The 25,765-nt window shown below is 40.4% G+C and overlaps 1 protein-coding gene across 6 annotated transcripts in view; it reads left to right on the forward strand.

Moving 5' to 3' along the window:
- The window catches only part of Lars2 (leucyl-tRNA synthetase 2, mitochondrial), a 139,573-nt gene that overhangs the window by 41,710 nt on the left and 72,098 nt on the right, over positions 1-25,765 (forward strand). For all 6 annotated transcript variants that reach the window (XR_011704029.1, XM_071600406.1, XM_027932564.3 and 3 more), the window contains 2 exons: positions 15,061-15,150; positions 24,023-24,166. Coding sequence is in view for 5 of the 6 variants with exons in the window: in XM_071600406.1 (XP_071456507.1) it covers positions 15,061-15,150; positions 24,023-24,166 (234 nt within the window). In the remaining variant the exon portion in view is untranslated. The remainder of the gene's footprint in view (positions 1-15,060; positions 15,151-24,022; positions 24,167-25,765) is intronic.

Here is a 25,765-nt window from a genome sequence, read left to right on the forward strand (position 1 = left end):
ATGTAAAATGATCCAGCTTCTATTGAAAACAGTATAGCAGATCCTTCAAAAGTTAAAAATAGAATTACCAACAATTATCAGCAATTCCACTTCTGGATATATCTCCCCAAAATTGAAATCAGGGTCTCAAAAAGATGTGTACACTAATGCTCTGTTGCATTATTCACAATAGCTAAAATGAGAGGTAACCCAAGTATCCATCAGTGGACAAATGGCTAAACAAAATGGCATATACATACAGTGAAGTATCATTCAGTTTTTAAAAGAAAGGGATACTGGCATAATGGTACATCATAGATTAAAATTGTAGACATTATGCTAAATGAAATAAGCCAGTTGCAGGAAGACACATTGTATGATTCCATTCATATGAGGTACCTAGAGTGATCATATTCATAGAGATTGAAGGAAGAATGATGGTTGCCAGGAACTAGGGGGAGAGGGAAGTGGGGACTTACAATTTAATAGGCATGGAGTTTTAGTTTGCAAGATGGAAAGAATTCTGGAGATGGATGGTGGTGACAGTTGCACAATAATAAGAATGCACTCAATTCCACTGAACTGTACACTTTAAAGTGGTTAAGATAGTGAATTTTAAGTCATGTATATTTTACCACAACTTAAAAATATTGATAGGCGGACACTTTGGGCTGTGAAAATAAAATCTGGAAAGCTGTTTCCTATGCAGAAAGGATAAAACTTGCTCAAGGACATAATATTTCAAAGTCCACAATAAGCTGCTAACTCCATAAGATTGTTTAAGGTGCTCCAACTCAGCCCCCTTTCTCTTCTTCATATTCTTGTTGCCCTCCCTCTCCCCTCATTCCTCCATTTTGCCTACTTTGACTTTTATAATTTCTCTCAAAGAAATAGTCATTTGTATATGTTCATTTTTCTATCCACTTTTCTGTTTTATATTAATTTCATAACCAGAAATCTTGCTAACTCCTTACTAATTCCAATGTCTTTTGCAGATTCTTGACAGTTTTCTGAGTCCATTAATACAGATTTCTCTTCATTTTTTTAGGTCTTAAATTGTTGTTACCAATGTTTGAAAAAAAAAATTAAGTCTTTTATTATTACATGATTTCAGTTTGGATAGATATTCTTCATCAAGTTGAGATAGTTCCCTCTGTCTGATTTTCTGAGTTTTTATCATGAACGGGTGTTGAATTTTGTCAGATGCTTCTTCTGCATCAAATGAATTGATTTTTCTTTAGCCTCCTGAGACGGTAGATTGATTTTGAATACTGATTTAACCTTTCATCTTTAGTATAAGCCCCACTTGGCCAGGGTATATAAATACTACAGTTTGCTCAATTCTATTCACTAATATTTTGTTGAGAATTTTTGCATCTGTATTCAAAAGGGGTATTGGTCTATAGTTTTTGGTTCTTGGGATGTCTGTCTGGTTTTGGTATTGGGGTAATACTGGCTTCAGAACAACTTGGGATGTGTTCCGTCTTCTATTTTCCAGAAGAGAATATGAAGATTAAGAGTTAATTCTTTAAACATTGGGTAAAATTCTCCAGTGAAATCATCTGGTCCCAGGGATTTGTTTTTCTAGAGGTTCTTAATTATGACTTCAATTTCCTTAGTAGCTATAGGCTGTTCCAATTATCTGTTTCATATTGGGTGAACTGTGGTATTCTATGCTCCTTGAGGAATTGGTCTATTTCATCTTAGATGTCAGATTCATGAAGGTAGAGTTGCTAATGGTATTCTGTTTTCTTTTGATGTCTATGGAGTCTAGTTGTCTTATTCCTGATATTAGTAATTTGTTGCTTCTGGTTTTTCTTTTCCCTTTTTCTTTGTTAATTTTATTGATCCCTTCAAAGAAAAAAATCTTCTTGTTTGATCAATTTTCCTATTGTTTTTCTATTTTCAATTTCATTGATAACCACTTTCTTTATATTTTCTCCCTTGTTTACTTTGAGTCGATTTTGTTCTTAATTCGGTCACTGATTTGAGACTTCTAACATAAGCACTGCTTTAGTTGGGTCCCACAGAATTTTATCTATTTTATTTTATTCTCATTTCATTAACTATGTTCTGAAAATTTCTTCTGAAACTTCCTCTTTGACTCATGGATTCTTCTGATATGTGTTTAGTTACCAAATATTACCTGATCTTAATTTCTCAATAATTTCTCGTTTGATTCCACTATGTGAATCAGAGAATATAATGTGTATGATTTCAAGGTGTTTTTTTGAGTTTGGGTTTTTTTTTTTATTTTTAAAATTTTTTTTGCACAGGGGTTGAACCCAGAGGCACTTAACCATTGAGTCATATCCCCAGCCCTTTTTATTTTATTATTATTATTTTTAAATTTTTTTTTTTTTTTAGAAACAGTTCTTGCTAAGTTGCTCAGTGCCTTGCTAAGTTGCTGAGTCTGGCTTTGAACTTCGATCCTCCTGCTTCAGCCTCCTGCACTGCTGTGATTACAAGCGAGCACCACCACAACTGGCTATGATTTCCATTGCTGAGGTTTGTTTTATGGCCAGGGATATGGTTTGTTGTGGTACCTGACTTGAGAACAACGTGTATCCTGCTATTGTTGGGTGTCTTGTTCTCTAAATGGTCAGTTAGATCTTATTGGGTGATGATGAACTCTTCTGTTTCCTGTCTAGTTAGGTTGTATTGATTGTCGAGAGAGAACTGGTGAAGTCTAACTGTAACTGTGGACTTGTCCATTTCTCCTCTCAGTTTTATCACTTCTTGCTTCACATAGGATTGCTCTGACTTCTTGCTGATTAATCTTTTCATCATGGCATGATGCCCTTCTGTCACTGGTTTTGCTCTGAAGTCTGTTTACCATATTTTACTGTGAAGTGCATTTTTCTTTGAAACATACATGCAGCATACTTTATGATATGCTAACATAACCCCTCCCCTTAGTTTACTTTATCTTACATTAATATAACCACTGTTTCTTTTGATTAGTTTTTGCATGGCTTTCTTTTTTCAACCTTTTAGTTTCAGTCTGCCTATATCATTATATTTGAAGTGGGTTTCTCATAAACAGAATATCCTAGCATGCACAAGCCCTGAATTCAGTCCTCAGCCCTGGGGAGAAAAAGAAAGGAAGAAAAAAGTCCAAAAAAAGAAACAAAGTAACAGCAGAATATGATCAGAGCTTTTTTTTTTTTTTTTTTAAATCCATTCTGCCACTCTTTTAATGGGTGTGTGTAGACCATTTATATTCATTGTAATTAAGTCTAGGTTGGTACAGTGCTTGCCTCGAATAGCACAAGGCTCTGGATTCAATCCCCAGCACCACAAAAAACAAAACAAACAAACAAACAAATAACCTGGAAATAATGGCTGAAATATTCTCAATGTGGCACAATAACATAAAGGGACAGATTCAAGAAGCCAAGTGAATCCTAAACCAGATTAAGTCTAGCTTAAGTCCAGCATTTAATTTATTTTTCTAGCTTTTTTGTTGTTGTTTTTATTTTTCTGTCTTTGTATGGTTATTTGAATTTCTTTTCTAGAGTTTTATCCTGACTTAGCTGTAGTGCTTTGTGTATCTCATTGTATCAGCTTTTTAATGTCTGCTTAGGTATTGTATTGTATTTATGGTATCACAGCCTACTGGTAGAACACTTTACTATTCAATTGAAATGTAGAAACTTTGCTTTCCTTTACATACCCTTCCTTAATCTTCCCTTTGGGTATTATAATTAATTATTTTAAATGTACATTGAGAATCACCTGCAGCAGCATTATAATTTTTGCTTTAGCCATCAAATATAGTTCAGAAAACTCAAGAGAAACAAATTTTATTTATATACTCACATTATAGCTTCTCTCCTTCATTTTCGGTGTTCTCAGGTTCCTTCTTTTATAACATTCTAAATAGAGGACTTTCTTTTTTTTTTTTTTTTTTAAGAGAGAGAATTTTAATATTTATTTATTTTTTTTTTAGTTTTCAGCAGACACAACATCTTTGTTTGTATGTGGTGCTAAGGATCGAACCCGGGCCGCACACATGCCAGGCGAGCACGCTACCACCTGAGCCACATCCCCAGCCCCTAGAGGACTTTCTTTAGCCATTCTTTTAGGGTAGATCTAATCATGGCAGAGTCTGTTTTTCTTTGTTTTAGTCTTGATTTCTCCTTCATTCCTGAAGAATATTTCCATAGAAGACAGTTCTGGATGGACAGTTCTTTTCTTTCAGCACTTGAGAAATAGTGTACCACTTCTTTCTGGCCTCTGTGGTTTCTGATGACCAATCTATCTTTCGAATTGTTTTCTCCCTAAAGGTGATACATTATTTCTGTCTGGCTGCTTTCAAGGGTATTTTTTTCTTTGTCTTAATTTTAAGAAGTTTGATTATGGTGTGTTTTGGAGTGGGTTTCTTTAGGTTTATCTGGTTTAGGATTCACTTGGCTTCTTGAGTTTGTCACTTTATGTTATTGTGCCACATTGAGAATATTTCAGCCATTATTTCCTTTGTTGTTTCTTTTTCGAGTGTGTGTGTGTGTGTGTGTGTGTGTGTGTGTGTGTGTGGTGTGGTGCTGGGGATTGAACCCAGGGCCTTGTGCATGTGAGGCAAGAATTCTACCAACTGAGCTGTATCCTCAGCTATTATTTCTTTGAGTCGTTTCAGCTTTACTCTTTTATCCTCACCTTAAGAGACTCTGGTGACATCCTTGTTAGATCTTTTGTTATAGTCCCACATGTCCCTGAGCTTCTTTTATTTTTTTTTCCCCAGTCTTTTTCTCTCTGTTGTTCAGATTGGGTAAATTTTATTGATCTGTCTTGGAGTCCACTGATTCTTTCCTTCATCCCTTCCATTCTGCAGGTGAGACCATCTGTGTTTGTCAGCTTCCCATTCACAAATACCTGAGATAAGCAACTTAAATAGAGAAAAGGTTTATTTTGGCTCTGGGGAACAAGTCTTCAACATGTGGGTCTGTGGGGGACATTTCCAGACCCAAACTATAATATTCTGCTCTGGCCCCCAAAGGTTCATGTCTGTCTCACAATGCAGAAAAATACATCCAGCCCATCCCCAGGAGTTACCAAAGTCTCAACTCTCAGCGCTGCTTAAAAGTACAAACCCAAAGTTTCCTATGAGATTCAAGGCAAACTCCTAGCTGTAAGCCCCTGTGAGAAATTAAAAACATAACTTACATACTTCCAAGATATAATGGCACAAGATAAACATTCCTATTCCAAAAGAGAGGATTAAGGGAATAGAAAGGAAGAATCAGACCAAGGCAGATATGAAAAACAGCAGGGCAAACCCTAAACTCTATAACTCCTTAGCCAACACCTGGGGCACACTGTGGCAGGATGTGGGTTTCCAGGGGCTTGGGCAGCCCATCCCTATTGCTCTGCTGGTTGCAGCCCATCCCTATGGCTCTACTGGTTGCAGCCCACATGGTCTCTCTCTTGGGCAGGTTTTGATGCTGCCTTCAGCTTCCCTCAGCAAGCAGTCCCATTCCTAGCATCTCTTCCTTCCTGGGGTCTCTATTGCAGCTTAAGCTTCACTCCTAACATTCTACACATCACCCTGTTGGGAGCTGCTTGCAGGGATGCTCATGGCTGCCACAGACTGCCTGGCCTCCCAGGCTTTCCTCTGAAATCTTGGTGGAAGCCTCTTGCATTCTGCATGCCTGCAAAACCAGCATCACATGGCTGACACTGGGGTCAGCCACCGTTGCCAAATGTACCTGGTCCCACTCAAACCACAGCTGCAGCAGCCTCTCTATGCTTGGGTAGCTGAAGAAGGGAAGAAGTATCCCCAGGTGCTTTGGGGCATATGGGGCATCCCCAGGGATCCCTTCTCAAATGACTATGACCTTGAAAGTCTTTGAAACAAATTTGGTTTTCCACCTTTGAACCTGCAGTGGGTGTGGTCTTGCTGATCCCTGAGATGATCCTTTGAATATGTAATCCTCGTGCCCCTCCCCCTTGCCTGTTCTTTCTTTTCTTTTTTTGCACTCACCTGTGTTTCTAGAGTATTGGCTTCATTAGCTATAATTCTGGGACTTATGGGGCATTAAAAAAAAAAATCTATGGAATTCAACACTCTCATTCCCTGGATTCTAAGGTCCGTAAACATTCTTCCTTCTCTACCTTTTAGGATGTTATGTTTATTCATACTTAGTGTATATGTATGTGTATACACACACACACAGATACATACGCACTATACATGTGTGTATTTGTGCACACACGCCCACAAGCATGTGTAGATACTAAGCATAGCTAATAACTCTGGAAGAATATAGCCCAGAGTTTTGGGTTGTATTTGGTAGCAAGAACAGTGAAAAATACAGCTACTCCATCTTCCCAGAAGCAGAAGAAGGTATGTACAGTTCTAAAAATCCACCCCCTACCACCTCCTGGGAGATTTTGATCTAGGCTTCCCCATTCCTGCCTTGACCCTTAAAAATCACTGGGCTAGCAAAATGATTTTCTAAGTTTCTGGTTTTATTTTTTGGTCTACGTCTCATGAAATCTTTAAGCCATAGCCAGTTTCTACTGCTCATTGCTTAATGGAGCTTGCAGACAGCTGAACAGCTCCTTTTGGGTTCTGCTGTCACTGTTTGCTTCCATGGGATTGATGGATTGGTATTTCCTCTTCCTCTGAATCCATGTCCATATCTAACAAGTAGCCCGCATATTACTCAGGAAACTTAGAGGACAGGCCTCATGAAAACATTTTTCAGATGATTCTGTCCTATCGATGCTGAAATTTTTAAGGATGTTGCAGATTACAACTAATGCTCTTATCCTTCTAGAAAAGAGTTCATGTTGCTTGGGCAGCTGAAATACTGGCATCTGCCCAACTAGACCGATAATAAATTACAACTCAAACCAATTAATCTCATCTGTAGCTTAATGGAAGGGTGTTTTGTTCCCAAATGTCTAGTTAGAAAAGCTGTCTGTATTGTTAAGCTTCCTTGATGAGATTCTTGTCAGCTGGCAAAGAACAATTACCAAGAAATTCAACAAATTGCTGCTTGTCTGACTATGGATATTCCATAGAATCTCATGTAGTGTGCGTGGGATCACTTTCAGGTCACCGTAAAAATGATCATATTCAAAATATTGATCAAAAATATACCAGAAAAAAAGGGTTCTCTGATCAAGCCACTTTCAGTAAGAAAGACAGTATCTTTAAACTACAAAGATCATGATTGCCCTGCCATTAACACGCGCTCTAAATTGGCCTCAAGAGCCTGTGGAACACGAACCTTTCAAATTACGTAAGAATTTTGCTTGTAGCCCTAGATTTGAAAAGCAAGACCTTTAAGAATAAAATGCAGACTCTATAAAAGCACAGTGTCTAGCACTTGTCATTTGCACTTTTCTTTAAACGCTCATTTTCAGTCTAAAGTTGGTCCTGAGTAGAGGAACATAATGGCATAAAAATGAGCTGCTCGACAAATGTTAGGTTCAAGATTAATTAACTACCCTGATCTTAACACTTGTTCCCTCGGTTCTGCAAAGAGGGGAACATGGAAGGTAAGAGAGGCCAGAGGCAGAATCTTGGCAAAAATGGAACCTGAAAAAAGAGAAAAAGGAGAAGAGGCCAGACAGTGAGGCTGAGAGCGCCTGGCCATGGGACACGTAGGGATTCATAGTTCAGAAAGGAGGAGTGGGTGGCCAGGTGTTCTAGGCTGGGGACCCTGGCTGTAAATGACAAGGGAAGATACAAATGAGATAGAATGCCACAGAACCTGGAGAGGTAGGAGGGTCCAGGGCCCAGAGTGCTGGTGGGGGTGCAGGTGTGCAATAGATTGTCTCTCTTTTCCCTCAGAAAGAAATGGGAAGGAATGGGATGGGGGGAGGATCAAAATGCTGAGGGACTTTGCTGGAGAGTGGTGAGACTGCAAAGGCCTACTGTGGGTGGCTGATCTGCTCAGTAATGGAGGAAGCTCATCTTCATGTGCCTAGCCCATGTGCCTAGTTGAAATTCAGTTAGTCTGTGGAAGGACTCTGAGCGAATGAACATGCAAAGCCTTGAGTTAGGTAGAAAATCTCTTTCAGTCTCTGCATCACCATTTTCTGGGCAGCAGATCCTTGGTGATGTTCTCTCATTGGTGTCCTAAGTGGGGGAGGACATAAAATGCTACACCAGTATGACACCAAGGCATTGAGACCTGCTCTAACTGCACCCTCCTTCTGAAAGGCCATCGTTTTTGGTGGTGTGGAAATTGTTAACGGAGATAAATGTGGTTCTCTCATTTTCCTTTGGAGTTTTGAAGGTTTTTGTTTTGTTTTGTTGTTTTGTTTGCAGAACTAGAGATTGAAGCCAGGGGCACTCTACCACTGAGCCACATCCCTAGCCCTTTATATTTTGCATTTTGAGATAGGGTCTTTTTATGTTGCTGAGGCTGGCCTTGAACTTGTGGTCCTCCTGCCTCCGTCTCTTGAGCTGCTGGGATTATAAGCCTGCACCACAGTGCTGGGCTCAAGTTTTAGATATTCTGCACCCAGGTTTCCTCAAGCACTGTGTCTGAGTGTGAATTGAGATGGCATTTCTTATGTGAACCTATATTTGACAGTCATCAGTGTTCCAAGAACAATGGCCCTCTTGTTTAGAAAGCCTATTATAGTTAAGAAGTATAAATCCTGAAATCCTGTCTCTAGGATTTCATTTTATTTTTTAAAATACGGTGACTCTTGCTCACCTAAATTAACCTTAATTAATTAATTATTATTATTATTATTTTCTTTTGCTTTAATGAACATCTGTTATGCACCTATAGGGGCTGCCAGTGTTGGAAAGGCGGGCCAACCCTCTTCAGATCCCTTGATCCTTACAGCATTTATAGTATCTTGGTTTTCAAATGAGGAAAGAGAGGCCCAGAGAGACAAGTCATTTTCTGGAATAGCGGGTGAGTCCCTGGCAGAGCCAGTGTGCAGGTCCAGCCCTTCAGCCTGCCCACCCTGTATTCCTTCCCAGTGTGCAGGCCCAGCCCTTCACCTGCCCTTTGGAGCTGACAGCCTGTTTGAGAAGGTGAACGAGATTTGGAGGCTTAAATGACACAGCCAAATGGTCTGTTTTAGGTCCCAAATGAGGAAAAATAGTTGGCATTTAAAACCTAGCTCAACTGGGCAGGAACCTGGAGTACCAGGTCTCCTGTCATTTTTTTGTACCCTGGGCAGCAAACTGATTCTGCCCCACATATTCTCTTATCCTTCCCAAGATTTTGTCTAGTTATTGGTCCCTCTTACTAATGTATCAGTATATTGATTCAAGCTAAATTGTAACTTAAATTTAGTAGCTTAAAATAATAAGCATTTATTACGTCCCAGTCTCTGCAGACTGTGAATGCAGCGAGGCCTACCCGGGGCCTCCAGTACAGGCCCCTCACAGGGCTGCTGTCAAGGCTGAGGCTGAGGCTGAGGGCTTCTGGGAAAGCTTGGCTTGGGTGGATCTGCCTCCAGGCTTGTTGCATGGTTTTCAGCAGCTGACTGAGAGCTGGCTCCTTGCTGGCCTGTTGGCTAGAGGCCTCTCTTAGTTCCTTGCCACATAATCATCTCCCTAGGGCAGCTCATGACAGCTAACTTTCTTCAGAACAAGAGAAAAAGAGAAAGGCCCAGATAGAAACCTCAGGAGGGGCTCATTCAGATTGGAAGCCAGGGCTGTGGGAGCTGTCTTCTCTCACTCTCTAGGTCCCTCTTCTGCCTGAGGATCATTTAGGAGCATATGAGGGAGGAACTAACCATCTTCTCACTTCCTCTTCTCTGGAAGCCCCAGGCCAGGCTTCTCTTCCAGGAAGAGAAATGAGCTGTCAGAAGGTGCAGCCTTTTAAACAGCTAGTCACTGAGTACAGGTAGTTGCCTAGTAAAATTTGTGTATCTGTTGCCGTGAAGGTGGGCTTAAAGTGGTTTTTCTTATTTATATACTTGGTTTTCTTATTATATCCATTTTCTGAAAACAGGGTAGGACCTAAGAGAATCTGAGTTGGGATGGGGCTGAATCACACAGGGAGCGTGTGGATCAAGGGCAGGCTCATAGAGAGACCCTTAACACAAGTCCCAGAACCCTGGTGGAAATGCCACAGGGATTGAACAGTGCCCTTAGCTCCTGTTGAGCTGGACTCTGCTTTCAGAATCCCTCCTCTTCAGAATTGAAGAACCGGGGACGGGATAAAAGCCAAGCTCATCACCACATGTCTCCTTTTGATCTGTTGCAATAGAGAACAAATGACAAAAATGCACATTACCAAAGATCACTTTTTAAGAAAAGTCTGTGAGTATCTTTCTCCTGTTTCCAAGATTCATTGTTTTGATGGCAGGAGGCTCACAGGGAGGAGACGGGGAGGCAGTCTTATCACTGGGAACAGTGATGCATGGTGGCTGCTCAGCTTTCTAACTGTGCTTATTTTCCAGTGTACAGGGCCACCAAATGACTGGCTTGATAAACATGTTGCGTCAGGTTTTTGTTTGTTCTTTTAGATCCCTGATAGATGAATCTAACTATTGTGAGGTGGCGATACCTTCCTAATGCATGATGGCCTTGAGTGGTTTGGGCTGTTCTGTGATCTGGGACCAATCACTATCGAAGATACAAATGGACCAGGAAACACGGACCCAATTAAATCTTGCAAGAGCATAAGAGGGTGGGGGCGGAAGTGATCTTGTACCCTCCCTGCAGTGGGTCACCATCAGAGCTGCCTGGGAGCAGCCTGGGCCACGTGCTTTGGTCTTTGCTCATAAACACCATCTTTTTTTTTACTGAGGAAGCCAGTGCCTGGTAAGGGGTATTAAGCTGTTTTTCTCCCTCTTGCCTGGCCCCAGGAGCCTCACGGGTACATCAACCCTCCCTTAGGTGGTGTGGGGCCGCACCAGCTTCACCCTGTCATAACACGTTCTGACTCATGTCAAGAGGATGGCACCCCTTGGTCCCTCCCACGTGCCCAGCCTGTGCTTTACATCCGTTATTGCATTCTATACCACCTCTGTTTTCTAGACCATGTGGCATGGCCACCAAGCTAGTGATAATGCAAGGACTTGAACCCAAGTCACATGACTCCAGAGTGGATGTCTTTCCCCAGGATCATGTTCTTCCAGATACTTCCAGGTTGAAGAGATCCCATCTGGGTACTCAGACAGTGGCCTGGAGGGATTCCTCCTCACAGAGCAAGTGTTGTTTTCATCAGCCTACTTTCATGAAAGTAGGCTCTGTGGCTGAGCCTTCCTGGACTTTGTCATTGTCACATCACTGTGCCACAGGAACTACTGGCCAGGCTGGCTTAGTTATTAAATTATGGGAACAGTGATGCATGGTGGCTGCTCAGCTTTCTAACTGTGCTTATTTTCCAGTGCACAGGGCCACCAAATGACTGGCTTGATAAACATGGTACATTGGGTTTTTTCTTTGTTCTTTCTTTCTTCAATCTCTGATAGATGACCTAAATATTTGGGCCACTGAGGTGTGGGCAGCCAGGTGTCTGTTCAAAGAGCATGCATTGAGCCTCTCATGTTCTGAGAGAGCTCACTTTCTGTGTTGGGCTCTGTATTTGCCTATAAATATGCAAAATATTTTTAATGCTAAAACCAGATATTGTAGGATGTAAAATTGCAGTGTGGAGGAATCATTTTAGTTGAGATCCCAAATGCGTAAATTGAGTCTCTTGGCAGCTAGATTGCACTTTCTAGAGCTCAGGAGGATATAAAGTTGACACCTTGATAGAAATCTATGTGGAGTGTGGCTGAATCGCAATCGCTTTTAGAGCCATAGGTTTGAATTACCTGACTTTTCGTATTAAAAACAATGGTACCTTTACATAGATGTGGGCTTATTTGAAAGCAGGAAAAAGGAAAGTTCAGGAATGGAAAGAGGTTTTGGAACACAGTGAACAGCACTGGTCTTTTTTTGTAGCCTCACCAAGAAGTCTTACCAAGTTGGTGCCATCTCACAGCTTGTAGACAGAGGTGGGCAATAGAGAGCCCCCGCCCCAGACACAGAACTCCCCCTTGGGGATGCAGGCAGGGTTGGGTTTGAACATATGGGTATGGTGCCAGATTTTTTTTTTAATTTCTAGTTATAGATGAACACAATAATCTTTATTTTCTTTACTTATTTTTTATGGTGCTGAGGATCAAGCCCAGTGCCTCACATGTGCAAAGCAAGTGTTCTGCCACTGAGCCACAACCCCAGCCCGGTGCTGGATTTTTATGGATGATCTTTTTCTTCTTTTTTTTTCTGGTTAAATGGATGATCTTTAAACAGTTCAACAACTGTTTCATGGGAGGGATAAACTGTCGTATCAAGAGAAACCATATGCCTCTCTCACTTCAAAATAGAAAATTTATTACATGAATCTATTATGTGAAATTTTCCAAGTCAGACCACTACTTGGAGGCATATTAAATGATTTAAAATCTAGATGGTAAAATCAGTCGCTCATTCTCAGCGAACAGCATTATGCATGCATAATAGAGCTTCAGAATTGTATCCATCTGCACCTCCAGCCCTGACTGTCTGTCTCTGCTTGGAGTGTGTCTCGGAGGAGGGCTGGTGGTGGCATCATGCAGCATTTCCGTGTGCATTACAAGTCGTGCTCAAAGAAATAGGACCACATCTAATGGAGAGGCGTACTAAGTTAACTGACTCCATATTTCCACTTTGCCCAATGACACTTTATCCTTTGATCACTTTTTTATGAAATGCCCATCAGAGAGTTGCCTGGTTAATTCTCCTTTAATCTGCCTGTGGTTTCAGAATCAAATGGAAATAGTTTAAACCCTTAGATCAAGATTTCTCCTATTTCTCCTCTCTCTATTAACATTTACAGCTGGTTAATTTTTTTGTTCTGGAAATTGTCTTGTGCATTACAGATTTTTTATAGCATCTCTGGTTTCTACCCACTACATGATGGATAGCACATGTGTGTACACACACACACACACACACAGAGTTGTGACAAAGAAATGTTCCCTGGGAAGGACTGTGAACATCTCTGTGGGCACTAAACCCGCCAGTAGACTCTTGTCTATGGAATTGGGTTTGAATAAGTAGTTCCTAGTGAAAATATGAAGAGGGTCTCAATTTCTAGCCAGTTGGGTAAAATAAAAGCTTTTAAGCAATTTAATTCAGAAGGATGTCTTCAAGATAAAGTGTTAGAAGTCTAGAAATAACTTTTTGTTTTGTTTTAATGAACATTTCAGGGAAAGTTCCAGAAGGGCTGTATAACTCAGAAACTGTGTCTCTGAGCAGTGTCTATCCCTGACCATGTCCCCAGCCTTCCTAATTAGACAACAGCCTGATTCATATAATGTAATACCTGGAAAATAATGAATCTACAGGAGCCACCAGCCCCAGTTACATGTAGAAACACAAAATTTGTTTTGAAATAAGGACTATGTGAATCAACAAATGGGACTTACTCAAACTAAAAAGTTTTTTCTCAGCAAGAGAAACAATAAGAGAGGTAAATAGGGAACCTACATCCTGGGAACAAATCTTTACTCCTCACACTTCAGATAGAGCCCTAATATCCAGAATATACAAAGAACTCAAAAAATTAAACAACAAGATAACAAACAACCCTATCAACAAATGGGCGAAGGACCTGAACAGACACTTCTCAGAGGAGGACATACAATCTATCAATAAGTACATGAAAAAATGCTCACCATCTCTAGCAGTCAGAGAAATGCAAATCAAAACCACCCTAAGATACCATCTCACTCCAGTAAGATTGGCAGCCATTATGAAGTCAAGCAACAATAAGTGCTGGCGAGGATGTGGGGAAAAGGGTACACTTGTACATTGCTGGTGGAACTGCAAACTGGTGCGGCCAATATGGAAAGCAGTATGGAGATTCCTAGGAAAGCTGGGAATGGAACCACCATTTGACCCAGCTATTGCCCTTCTCGGTCTATTCCCTGAGGACCTTAAAAGAGCATACTATAGGGATACTGCCACATCAATGATCATGGCAGCACAATTCACAATAGCTAGACTTTGGAATCAACCCAGATGCCCTTCAATAGATGAATGGATTAAAAAACTGTGGCATTTATACACAATGGAGTATTACGCAGCACTAAAAAATGACAAAATCATGGATTTTGCAGGGAAATGGATGGCATTAGAGCAGATTATGCTAAGTGAAGCTAGCCAATCCTTAAAAAACAAACGCCAAATGTCTTCTTTGATATAAAGAGAGCAACTAGATCAGAACAGGGAAGAAGAGCATGAGGAAAAGATTAACATTAAACAGAGACGAATGGGGGGAGAGAAAGGGAGAGAGAAGGGAAACTATGGAAATGGAAGGAGACCCTCATTGTTACACAAAATTACATATAAGAGTTTGTGAGGGGAAAGGGGGAAAAAAAAACAAGGGAGAGAATTAAACAACAGCAGATGGGGTAGAGAGGGAAGATGAGAGGGAAGGGGAGGGGGGATAGTAGGGGATAGGAAAGGTAGCAGAATACAACAGTCACTAATATGGTATTATGTAAAAAGGTGGATGTGTAACCAATGTGATTCTGCAACTTGTATTTGGGGTAAAAAATGGGAGTTCATAACCCACTTGAATCAAATGTATGGAAGATGATATGTCATGAGCTTTGTTATGTTTTGAACAACCAATTAAAAAAAAATTAAAAAAAAAAAAAAAAAGAAAAACCAACAACCCCCCCCCCAAAAAAAAAAAAAAAGAAATAAGGACTATGTAAAAGTGGGCAAATATTCCTCTTGAATTTTGTGATTGTTTTCCAAATGAGCTTATATTCATGGCCCCCAATGTATGTTTATGCTGACAAAACTGTAATACCTCTTTTCCTACAATATAATTCACCTTTTAATTGCATGGGTGGGGTGGGCAAGGGATGTACAAAAGACTTGAAGTTGTTTGTCACCATTGAACATGACTTAGGAAAGGGAGGAGGCGTGTCCACAACATCTCTCCTTCATGAACAAATGACTGTGTCTCATACTTTATGAAGAGGAAATACTATAGGCTGATAGCTATTTTTGCAATTTAATTGTTTTCAAAACTGAATAGCAAGGGTGAAGCATACATTGCAGGGGAATGCTTACAAAGGCCTTTACATGTTGTTTTTTTCCCACATTGACAGGAAATAACTACATGTTCACCAGAGTACTACAAGTGGACTCAGTACCTATTTATTAAACTCTATGAAGCTGGTCTGGCTTATCAAAAGGAGGTAAGTTAAAGTTAGCTGCAGCTGGAAAAATTTGCAATTGTTCTCCTTGTCCTTGAGATACATCATTTTTATGTAAGAAAAGAATAAACCTTGTTTGCACAGTAGCAGTGAAAATGGATACTACTTCAAGTTCATGGGATCAATTGCAGCAGACCCAGAAAGTAACTACTGCCTGGCCAGTTTAGTGCCTCCAACACCGGGTCTGGGTGTCTTTCACTCTTGACTTCCTAACACACGACACAGTGTCTGGTACTTGTGATGAGATCAAAGAGACAGAGTATAGGAGGAAATGCAGGCTTCTTAGCTCTGTTTCCTCTCCCAGCTGTGTGACCAGTTGAGTAACAGAATCTTCAGGAAACATGGTTTCCCATCTGTTCAATGGGAGTGCTAGCATCTTTCTTTAGGGTTCTTGGGAAAATTAGAGGTACTCTTTATTTTATTTGCAGTGCTGGGATAGAACCCAGGGCCTCATGCATGCTGAGCAAGTGCTCTAACTCTGAGCTATATCCCTAGCCCTAGAGGCACTCTTTACTGAACAACTGCCAGGCTGCAGGTATAGCTGAGTGGTAAAGCACATGCTTAGCATGCCTGAGGCCCTAGGTTCAATTGCCAGCACCACCCACTAGACAGAAATCCCAGTACCTACACGGAAATGGACATGTATGTTATGGCAGGGAGCTCAATAAGTAGATAAAGCTTGGAATGGTGGGAAACAAGACAAGAGTATCATAGAGGCTTGGAACTGCACTGTCATGTGATTTATAGCCACTAGCTGCATGTGGTTGTTAAATTTAAATTTGAAGTAACTAAAATTAAATAATGTTAAAAAGCCAAGTTTTTAGACACACTAGCCAAATTCCAGGTGCTCAATGCCCTCATTGCTGGTTGGTAGTGTTGGGCAGTACAGATGTAGAACATTCCCATCCTCACAGACCATTCCATCAGACAGCACTGGTCTAGAAGGTTGAGAAGTAACAAGTAGGAAATCCACTCTGCCTTTATGCTTGGCACATTCTCCTTTGATCAGGGGGATTTGATGGCACCGAATCATGATTTCTTTCTGTGAGTCCCACTGCATTGCTTGTCTTACGGTGAATAATATGTACATAATTATTATGTGCTAAGATTTTAAATTTAATTTTTTGAGAGTGAAAGGAATAGGATTTATTTAAGTGAGAAGAAAAGAAACTGTGTGCTTACCTGGTGAGGGGGACCTGATAGCAGGTTTTCCCAGATTTTAAAATTTTTGGAATTGATATGGAGATAGACACAGAATTTCAAAATAAAACAAAAATGTCCTAAACCTTGACAATATAAAAATAATAACAGAAATCTAAGGGAAAGGAGAGGGGTTAGAAATAGGAAAGACAGTAGAATGAATCGGACACATAACTTTCCTGGTTGTATATTCATATATTCATATACAACACATAACTGGTTGTATATTCATATATGAATATACAACCAGTGTAACTCCACATCATGTACAGCCACAAAATGGGAATTTATATTCCATGTATGTAGGATTGTCAAAATACACTCTACAGTCATGTATATCTAAAAAGAACAGAAAAAAATATATTAAAATAAATAAATAAAACTTTCAAACTCCTTTAAAAAAAAATAACAAAAATCAAGAGGTAAAATGGGGAGAGAGAAGTAGAAGAAAGAATGATGACAGGAAAGACTAAACAATTCTATGAAGAGTGTGAACAGTTGTGTGTGACATCAATAAGATTATCTAGTGTTTCCTATCCTTAGTTGTCTGGGTGCCGCTTATTATTTTATATGCATGGAATATGAAATGATGTGACATATTAATATAATAGCATCAACATTTCTCACAGGGAGCCCTATATGTACATTTAATATTCCTGTACGAGACAGTTTATTTTTGTGTCTATTACATATATAAGTTGAATTTTGAATTTATTGCATATTTATTATAATTTCCCTTTTCAGGACACTTGCTTCTCTCTGTCTCTACACTCAGGGTTTGTGCTTGCTACCTCAATTCTACAGCCTTCAAACCCAAATAGTAAACTGAACCTCATCACTGTTGGATTAGATCCAAAGCCAGCCTCATTCAGCATCTTAGGAGCTGAGAAACTTTTCTAAAGATGTAAGAGGTTTTGGGAGGATCCCATTATGCATGCACAGCCTTCTGGCTGGCTCCAGAATATCTTTCTTGTTTTCCAAATCAGTGTGACTGACGCTCCTTCCACCTACCCCAATAGGGGTGCCCTGGGGAACATAACAGTTGCATTCTGCTCACCTGGGTAATGAAGGACAGTCTCCCCATCCCAAGAGCCTTCACTTTATCACATCTGCATGTAGGTAATGTGTTTATAGGTTCCAGGGATTAGGACATGGACATCCTTGGGAGGTTGTTATTCTGCTCACCACAGCACTTTCTCCCTATTTCGTAGAGTTGTTTTTGAGGACTAAACAAGTGAATGCTCATGAAGAACCCAGAATGGTGCCTGGAACAGACTAGGTACTCAGGAAATGCCCCACCTGAGCATACCGTTGGAGTTATGGTATGGAGTGCTTATGGTGTTTAAATTGGAAAAACAGGAAACAAACAAACCAACCTAAGGTTACCTGGCTAATTCTGAGGCAGCCTATTTATGGACAGATATTAGGAAAAAATAATTTAGATTATTTTATTTTTATTTTTTTTTAATTTAAACTATTTATTTATTCTGATTTGTTATACATGATGGCAGAATAAAATTCCATTTTTTTTTAAATGATGTTTTTGTTATCAGTTGCTGATTTAAATTGTTTTTGGAGCATTGATTTTCTTTTTTTTTTTTTTTTTTTTAGTCATAGATGAACACAAACACAGTATCTTTATTTTATTTATTTATTTTTTGTATGTGGTGCCAAGGATCGAACCCAGTGCTTCATACATGCGAGGCAAGTGCTCTACCACTGAGCCACAGCCCTGGCCCCTGGAGTGCTGATTTTTTAAAATTTATTTTTAAATTTTAATTTGTTATATATGACAGCAGAATGCATTACAATTCATACTACACATATAGAGCACAATGTTTCATATCTCTGGTTGTACACAAAGTACAGTCACATCATTTGTGTCTTCGTACGTGTACTTAGGTAATGATGTCCATCTCATTCCACTGTCTTTCCTGCCCCCACTCCCCCTCCCTTCCCTTTTTTCCCTTCCCCTCCCTCCCCTTTGCTGAATCTAGAGTTCATCTAATCCTCCCATGCCCCCCTTAACCCCATTATGAATTAGCATCCTTAAATCAGAGAACACATTCGATATTTGACTTTTGGGGATTGGCTAACTTCACTTAACATTATATTCTCCAACTCCATCCATTTATCTGCAAATGCCATGATTTTATTCTCTTTTAATGCTGAGTAATATTCCATTGTGTATATATACCACATTTTCTTTATCCATTTATCTAGGTTGGTTCCACAGTTTAGCTATTGTGAGTTGTGCTGCTATAAATGGAGCACTGATTTTTAAGTCACCATTGAAGTATCATGATCTTAAGGGAAAAAATAATAAACAGAATGTAAAAAATGTACCTTTGGTGCATTGTTCAAAGATCAGTCCTGATTCAAGATATTTTTATCAGGTAGATCCCCTTTTATTGGATAACTATCTTCAAATTGACTTTAAAACATAAAACATTGGGCTGGGGTTGTGGCTCAGTGGTAGAGTGCTTGCCTAGCACTGGGTTTGATTCTCAGCCCCACATATAAATAAATGAATAAGATAAAAGTCATCAACATCTTAAAAAAAAGTATTAAAGAAAAAAAACATAAAACATTTCCATGAGCATTCTCAGTTTGTGGTTTATTCCTAACTATAAACTTTTGAAATTAATTTTAGAAAGTTAGTTGATTTTAGAAGGTACCTGATATACTTTTTATATATATATAAAGCATATTCAACCAAAAGTAAATCAAATATTAGTACTTTTCCTTTAACAACATTGTCATAACTTTTTGTTTTTTAATAAAAGATAGCTTCAGCCTTTAAATTTGCTTCTCACATGGCTGTGTAAATAGCATTTAGGGTAGGGATTAGGTCAGCGTTACTGAATGTACTGGGAGGCAGTAAGTATTTTGTTCCAAATCGGTATTGTCCATGGAATACTCAGTTCCACTGCAAAAGGAATCTACTCTTGTTCTCACAAAACAAAAACATTTTCAGTAATAAATATGAATGTAAAGACCTTACTTGACGCAACATTAATTGCACCTCTGGTTTAAAAAAAAAAAAAAAAAAAGGTTTTATTCTGTGGACAAAGAAGGATGCTTGCATGTTATATGTGGACATCCTAGGAGATTGTAGAGAATCCCTTGATGGGAGTTTGTGTTTGACTGTCTCTGTGTTTTCAGTGGCAGCTGGCTAGTGCTAATTCACCCCCCTAAGCTAGGTCTGCAGCATGGCTCCAGCTTCAGGAAGTGCCCTGAAAGATCACTTTGCAAACACATCCTCTTCCACTGTACACCTGTGGCTTAGGGAAGTGGCAGTAGTAACAGATGAATGGTAACCTTGGGGACCTCTCCTGAATTCAGGCCCATTTTGGATGGAATGGAGCAGGATGGATTTTGAGAGCAAGGTCCTTGAATGAGATCAACATGATGTTACTTAGTGAAGCATGCTTTTATCAAGAGGAAGCAAGTTGATCTAAATCTATTTGCTAAAATATATACTTTACCAGACTTCTGGAACCTGAAACTGTTTGACAGTAGATTCAGAAAAGGTCTCAGGTAGGGAAAAAGCAGAGTTTGAGGAAAAAGAAGCAAGGAGAGCAGTGGTGAGTAGCCAAGGGCCTGGGAGTGATGTGTTCATTGCCAGGGACCAAAGCATGCTGATGTTTATGTGTGCTGGGAGGCATTGGCGCCTTGTGCAAAGGCTTAGGCCAGGGAGGCCAGGACCCTCAGCAAGATGAGAGACAGCAAGGGTTGGAACAGGAGATCTGACAGTGGCCACAGGCACCACAGTTACTATATAGTGAAATAAGGATGATACTGCCCAGATAGTTCCCAAGGGAGTCCAAGGAGTCCCCAGCAGCAGAGGACAGAGGGAAGAAACAAAAGTGATGGGACCGAGCTGGCACATGCCTGTAATCTCAGCAATTTAGGAAGCTGAGGCAGGAAGATTACAAGTTCAAGGCCAACCTGAGCAACTTAGCAAAGCCCTGTCTCAATATAAAAGAAAAAGGGCTGGGGGTGGGGGGTGACTCAGTGGTTGAGCACTTGCCTAGCATGTGCAAGGCCCTAGGTTCCATCCTGAAGACCACAAAAGAAGTTTTTAAATAATGGATGTGGGATATCACTGCAAATTTGAACTCTTGTGAACATGGCTTCTTCACATTTGCAATGGTGTGCATTTCTGAAATGCTTTCAAAAAGCTTCTGCTAACATATTAATCTAGTGTTCAGACCTTGATTAACTGGGAAATTTTCTTATTTGGAATGACTCATTCTGTGACATTGCTTGGTAACTGTTAAGAGGGAGGCAGTGGGTAAACCTACTCAGAGTTCAGTGTGCTTTCTTTTTGGTTTTGTTTTGTTTTCTTAATTTTTTTTTTCAGTATGCTTTCAGATGTTTTAATGACGTCCATCTTCATGAAGATTGATTTCAAAATGCAGATATAAAACAGTATTTTACAAATAAGACTAGTTATCAACCACGGAATATAGAATTGGCTCCAGTAGGTGACAGACAACTTAGATGTCAACCAGGGAAACATGTCATTAGTAAAATTGTATACAAATTAGATCCTATTTGCCAAAACTGTATTTGCTTAAAAATCAGGGTGTCCATCACAGTAAATATTCAAAACTGAAACTCTAGGCAAAGGGAAGTCCTGACTTCAAAGGAAGCCGAAGGGTGGAAACAGTCGGAGGAGAGGAGACCTGGGGGAAGGGATATGGAAGATGACTTCTGGGGTTCTCAGGCTGCACCCACTGTGCTTCCTGGACCCTGGGGGCCCTGGATTTTGACCAGCCCTACTGCCAGTCTCAGCCTGCCTCTGCGGCTTCAGTTGAGGTGGACCGAAGCCTGTGGCTTCCTGTAGCCTCCAGCCTCTGCATCTTTCATCTGAGACTGTTTCCTATGGCATTTTGCCTCCTCCCTGGAGTCTTTTATTGGGGAAAAAACATTGCTTTTGTGTCATGCTTTGATTTGTCTTTCATCAACACCCAGGGTTTATCATAACGTGTAAACCTCTTAGGAGCCCCTCTTCCTCCTTGCGCTTAGTTACCTACAGCCTTAGAGATGCCAGCCCGTGTGGGAAATGTCCATAAGAAAATAAAGTCCTATTTGTTTTTGCAAATCTGCTAGTACCAAGCATTTGCTTCTCCTGAATCCTCTGAGGTTTGCAGAGAGCAGGAGGTGGAGGTAAATAGTGCTTTCCCCCCTCTTTTATATATTATACAATTTTAGCTGTGTGTGGGTTTGGTATTTTTTGTGTGTTTGAGTGGAGGTTTGTTCCTTGTATAACTTAAGTTAATACTTGCCCCTCCCAATGCTTTTTGCTTTTTTTTTTTTTTTTTTAATGGTGCTGGGGATTGAACTCAGGGCCTCGTGCATGCTACACAAGCTGGTGAGCTACATTCCCAACCTTGGGTCTTTCTTTTCTACCTAAGTAGAACCTTTTTCTCCAACCCCTTGATATAGGCAGTGATAGATAAAGAAGTCATCTTTGGTTTATTAACCTAGAATTTTTAGGTCTAAAGTACTTTGTCCTATGTTTTATCTCTGTTTATTTATCAATTCAAGACTTAGGGGGGGCTGTATTGAAGGAAATAAATTATTCAATGCATGTCTTTCCTACCCCAACTCTAGACTTCACAACATTAAATTTTTCCGTGGATGTACTACTTTCAGTTGTAAAATCACGCCCTGTAAATCACAACTCAGAGATAGATTAGACTCCCTAGATTTTCTGTAATTGTTGGTTAGCTATGTCTCTGAATCAGCCAGTTCCCAGCAGGAAATAGAGGGTGCACCCAAAAGGAGTCATTGAAGAAAATGTAATAAAGGGACTATTTGTACCAACTTCAGGGAGATTCAGAGATGCTGGAAAACAACTGTCAGCAGCAACAGAAGGAAGTCTGTACCACCCACTGCTAGGCTCAGGGACAGTGTCAGGGAACAGTTACAGGAACCTGGCAGAGTAGGAGAGGCAGCAGCAGGAAAGGTCTGCCCAAAGGGGCAGTGGCCTTTGGTAGCAGGAAGCAGCCACTGCTAGCCCACAGCCCTATCAGGAAGAAGCCAGGGCACCTTTCATGGGTCAAACCCAGACAGAGGGAAGTATCTAAGTTAACCTGTGTTGACAGGTCAAAGAACATGATGGAAAGAGGGCCTGGAGGGGCAAATGGATAAGAGTTAGCACCTTCTCTTATTAGAATGACTTTTCTTTTCCCCCCTTACAGTACTAGAAATTGAACCCCTGGGCGCTCTACCACTAAGACCACTGAGCTACATCCTCAGCTTTTTTATTTTTAATTTTGAGACAGGGTCTTGCTAAGTTGGTGAGGTTGGCCTCCCTTGCAATCCTTCTGCCTCAATCTCCCAATTTACTGGGGTTAGAGATACGCACCACCATGCCTCCGCAGAATTATTTATTTAAAAAAAAAAATTTGTGGGAGGATGGGGCTGAGGATTGAACCCAGGGCTTTGTGCATGCCAAGCACATGGTATACCATAAAAAAAACATTTAAAACAACTGTATCAGGTCAGAGTATCTTAATGCCCAATCACATCTTTCAGTACTCACCTTCTTGGACCCAGAGGCACCTGAATATCATAAAGCAATGGATGTAGATGACAGAGGTATTTATTTTAAATAGAGATAGAAACTAACTAGAACTCTGTGAGGGAATTTTCATAAAATTTAAGATTGCATATTCTATTGGCCAAATGAATCCTAGAGCCAAAATTCCAGAGTAGTTATCTTGTGGGGGGCAGATGTTGATTGATAGAAAGCCTAAGAGTTTCCTGTGGTTTGAGTGAGGGTTATGTGAGTGTCAACCTATGCAAAAATTCATCAGTTGTACACTTAAGAAATTTTCATTTTATGTATGTTACATCTCAATTTAAATAAACATAAAAAATTTAAAATTTAAAAAATTGCTAAAATAGTTTAGTTTCTAGAGACCTGAGTTTTGCCCCTCTCTGTCACTCACTGAGTGGGTTGGGTAAGTTAACTTCTCTAGTCCTCAAAGTCCTTATCTGCAATATGAGGGTAAAAATATACTTATCTCAGAGGGTGGTTGTGAGAATTTTAGACCCACCCATAGTCACCCACTCAGCACAGCAACTGGTACATGGTAATCTCTCAATCAAAATTAACAATTTTATTAAAATTAATACATGTATTTCCTCTACAATAATCCCAGTTTGCTAAATGCAAAGTAGGTTCCATTTTTTTTTTCTTTTTTCTCTGTTTACTAAAATATCTAAACCCTTCTAATTCATTCTTTCTTTCAATAAGATACAACAGGTCTGAGGGCACAGCTTACTGGTAGAGTGCTTGCTTAGTATTCTTAAGGCCTAACCTCCATCCCTATCCCTGCAAAATAATAATAATGATAATGATGATGGAAGAAGAAGACATCAAAGTTGAGTTAGACACATGCTTAAAGGTTTCCTTCCCAGTCCTTTCTAATGAGATGCAAGAAAAGAGGCAGTCTACCTCTTCTTTTGGCAGCTAACTAGTGGTTTCCTGGCCAAGCAGGCCTTCTGGGAGATGCCTTTAGGCCTCAGAGCAAAGCTGCTACATTCACAGGTTTCTTTTCGTGTTAGAAAACACCTTGAAATGATCCTAGTAGCAGCTGTCACCAGAATACATCATTTTGTCTCCTGAATTTTCCAGGCCTTGGTTAACTGGGACCCAGTGGATGAGACAGTGCTTGCCAACGAGCAGGTGGATGAACATGGCTGCTCGTGGCGCTCTGGAGCAAAGGTGGAACAGAAGTACCTCAAACAGTGGTTTATTAAAACAACTGCTTATGCAAAGGTGAGTGTCCCTGGTCCTGCCTGGTGAGTTGGCAGTTACATCAAGGTCTTCTGAGTGTTGGGAAGCCCATGGGGAGGGTGCTGTAAGAGGGGCCACCAGAGCTGTGGTGGACAGATGGGAAGCAGACAAACCTCAGCTTCACCCACTCAGAGGGTGATGAGTTTGGGTCACAATTTTAAAGTCAAGAATGGCCCACTGTTGTGCATTATTTGCTGATCTTGAACTCACTGCCACAGAGGTTAAAAAAAAATCTGTTAATTACATCAGCAATTATATATAAAAGATGAATTGTATATTTTAAAAAGTGAAAAGTGTCTTTCTCTGTCTGGTTCTGATAAGACCTACAGAAGGAGAGAATGACATTTCAGAGGGTCCAGCAAAGATCCTCTGGAAGGACTGAAGACATGGCTGTCTCCCTTTGAGAAGCCAGAGTGAGGAGGAAGAAGCCGAAGACCAAAGTTCTGGTGCCAGCTCCTCCTATGTCCCTGGTTGACAGTGTAAACTGGCCCCTGGCCTTGGTTTTCTCATCAGTAAAATAAGGGTTTTGGGCCAGCTGGCTTTGAAGGTGCCTTCTGGCTTCTTCTATGTTCATAGATTTAAGGCAAAGCCATTGTAAGCAGGGACTTGGTTATTAAATCACAGTCACCTGAGCAAAATGATCAGTTCTATATGTACTGGAATCACTCTGGGGGCATTCTGTGAGCTCACGCAGATCCCAAGTTAGTCACCACAGCAGCCCCTGGTTGCTCTGTCAGAGACAGGGTGTTGGTCTGAAGTGGACTTTGGGTCAAGTCCAATACTGCAGTTCTCATGTGCAAGGAAAACACAAAGCTCTGAATAACCTCTGATCACTGCAGAACTGCTCAATTAAAACTGCAGTCCACCTCCTCACAATACCCATGCCATATGGAAGTGTGACCTCCAGTTTTCACACTCAAAGACACATCTTAAATGAGGCTCTTTTTCCATTATAATTTATTCAGAATGCAGCAGAGACTAGCATATGGACTCAGGAAAGTGCTCATTAGAACTTGTTAGCACAGTGCCCTGCTCCTTTTGAGCACAGTAATATTGGAGACTGAATGAGAAGAACAAAGCTGGGATGTTGCTTTCTGTATCATCCCAGGCAGTGCACGCCCCTGTCTGCTGGCAGTTGGGGTCTGCTGCATTACTGAGAGGATGCCAGGGCATCTCCTGGACCTGTCAGATGATTTTGTAATAGGCATTATTGGAAAGGCCACCTGATTAGCTCTTTTGTTTTGACCTCTGCCTCTAGTTGGAAATGTAATAACCTAACTGAGAGGCATTATTCTTTAAATTGTCAGCTGTGAATTTTCAGCTGTTCAGCAGAAATGGTTAGTTTCCATGGTGACTTGCCTGGTTCTTACTGAACTCCTGTGCAGATTTATTGAAAAAGCAGTCTTTGGAGGTCAGTGCTGAAAATCAGGAGAAGAGCGAGCACAGGGCTCCAAAAGGCCTAACAGAAAACAATTGCTATGGGGCTGAGAGCAGAACAGAGACACCAGAGGGCTGCACAGTACTGGAACACCATGGAGTGATGGCCTAGCCAGTGATATAATTGAGACCCCACAAAGGTCA

The sequence above is a fragment of the Marmota flaviventris genome, chromosome 1 (assembly GCF_047511675.1).
Source record: "Marmota flaviventris isolate mMarFla1 chromosome 1, mMarFla1.hap1, whole genome shotgun sequence".
Classification (NCBI taxonomy): Eukaryota; Metazoa; Chordata; class Mammalia; order Rodentia; family Sciuridae; genus Marmota; species Marmota flaviventris.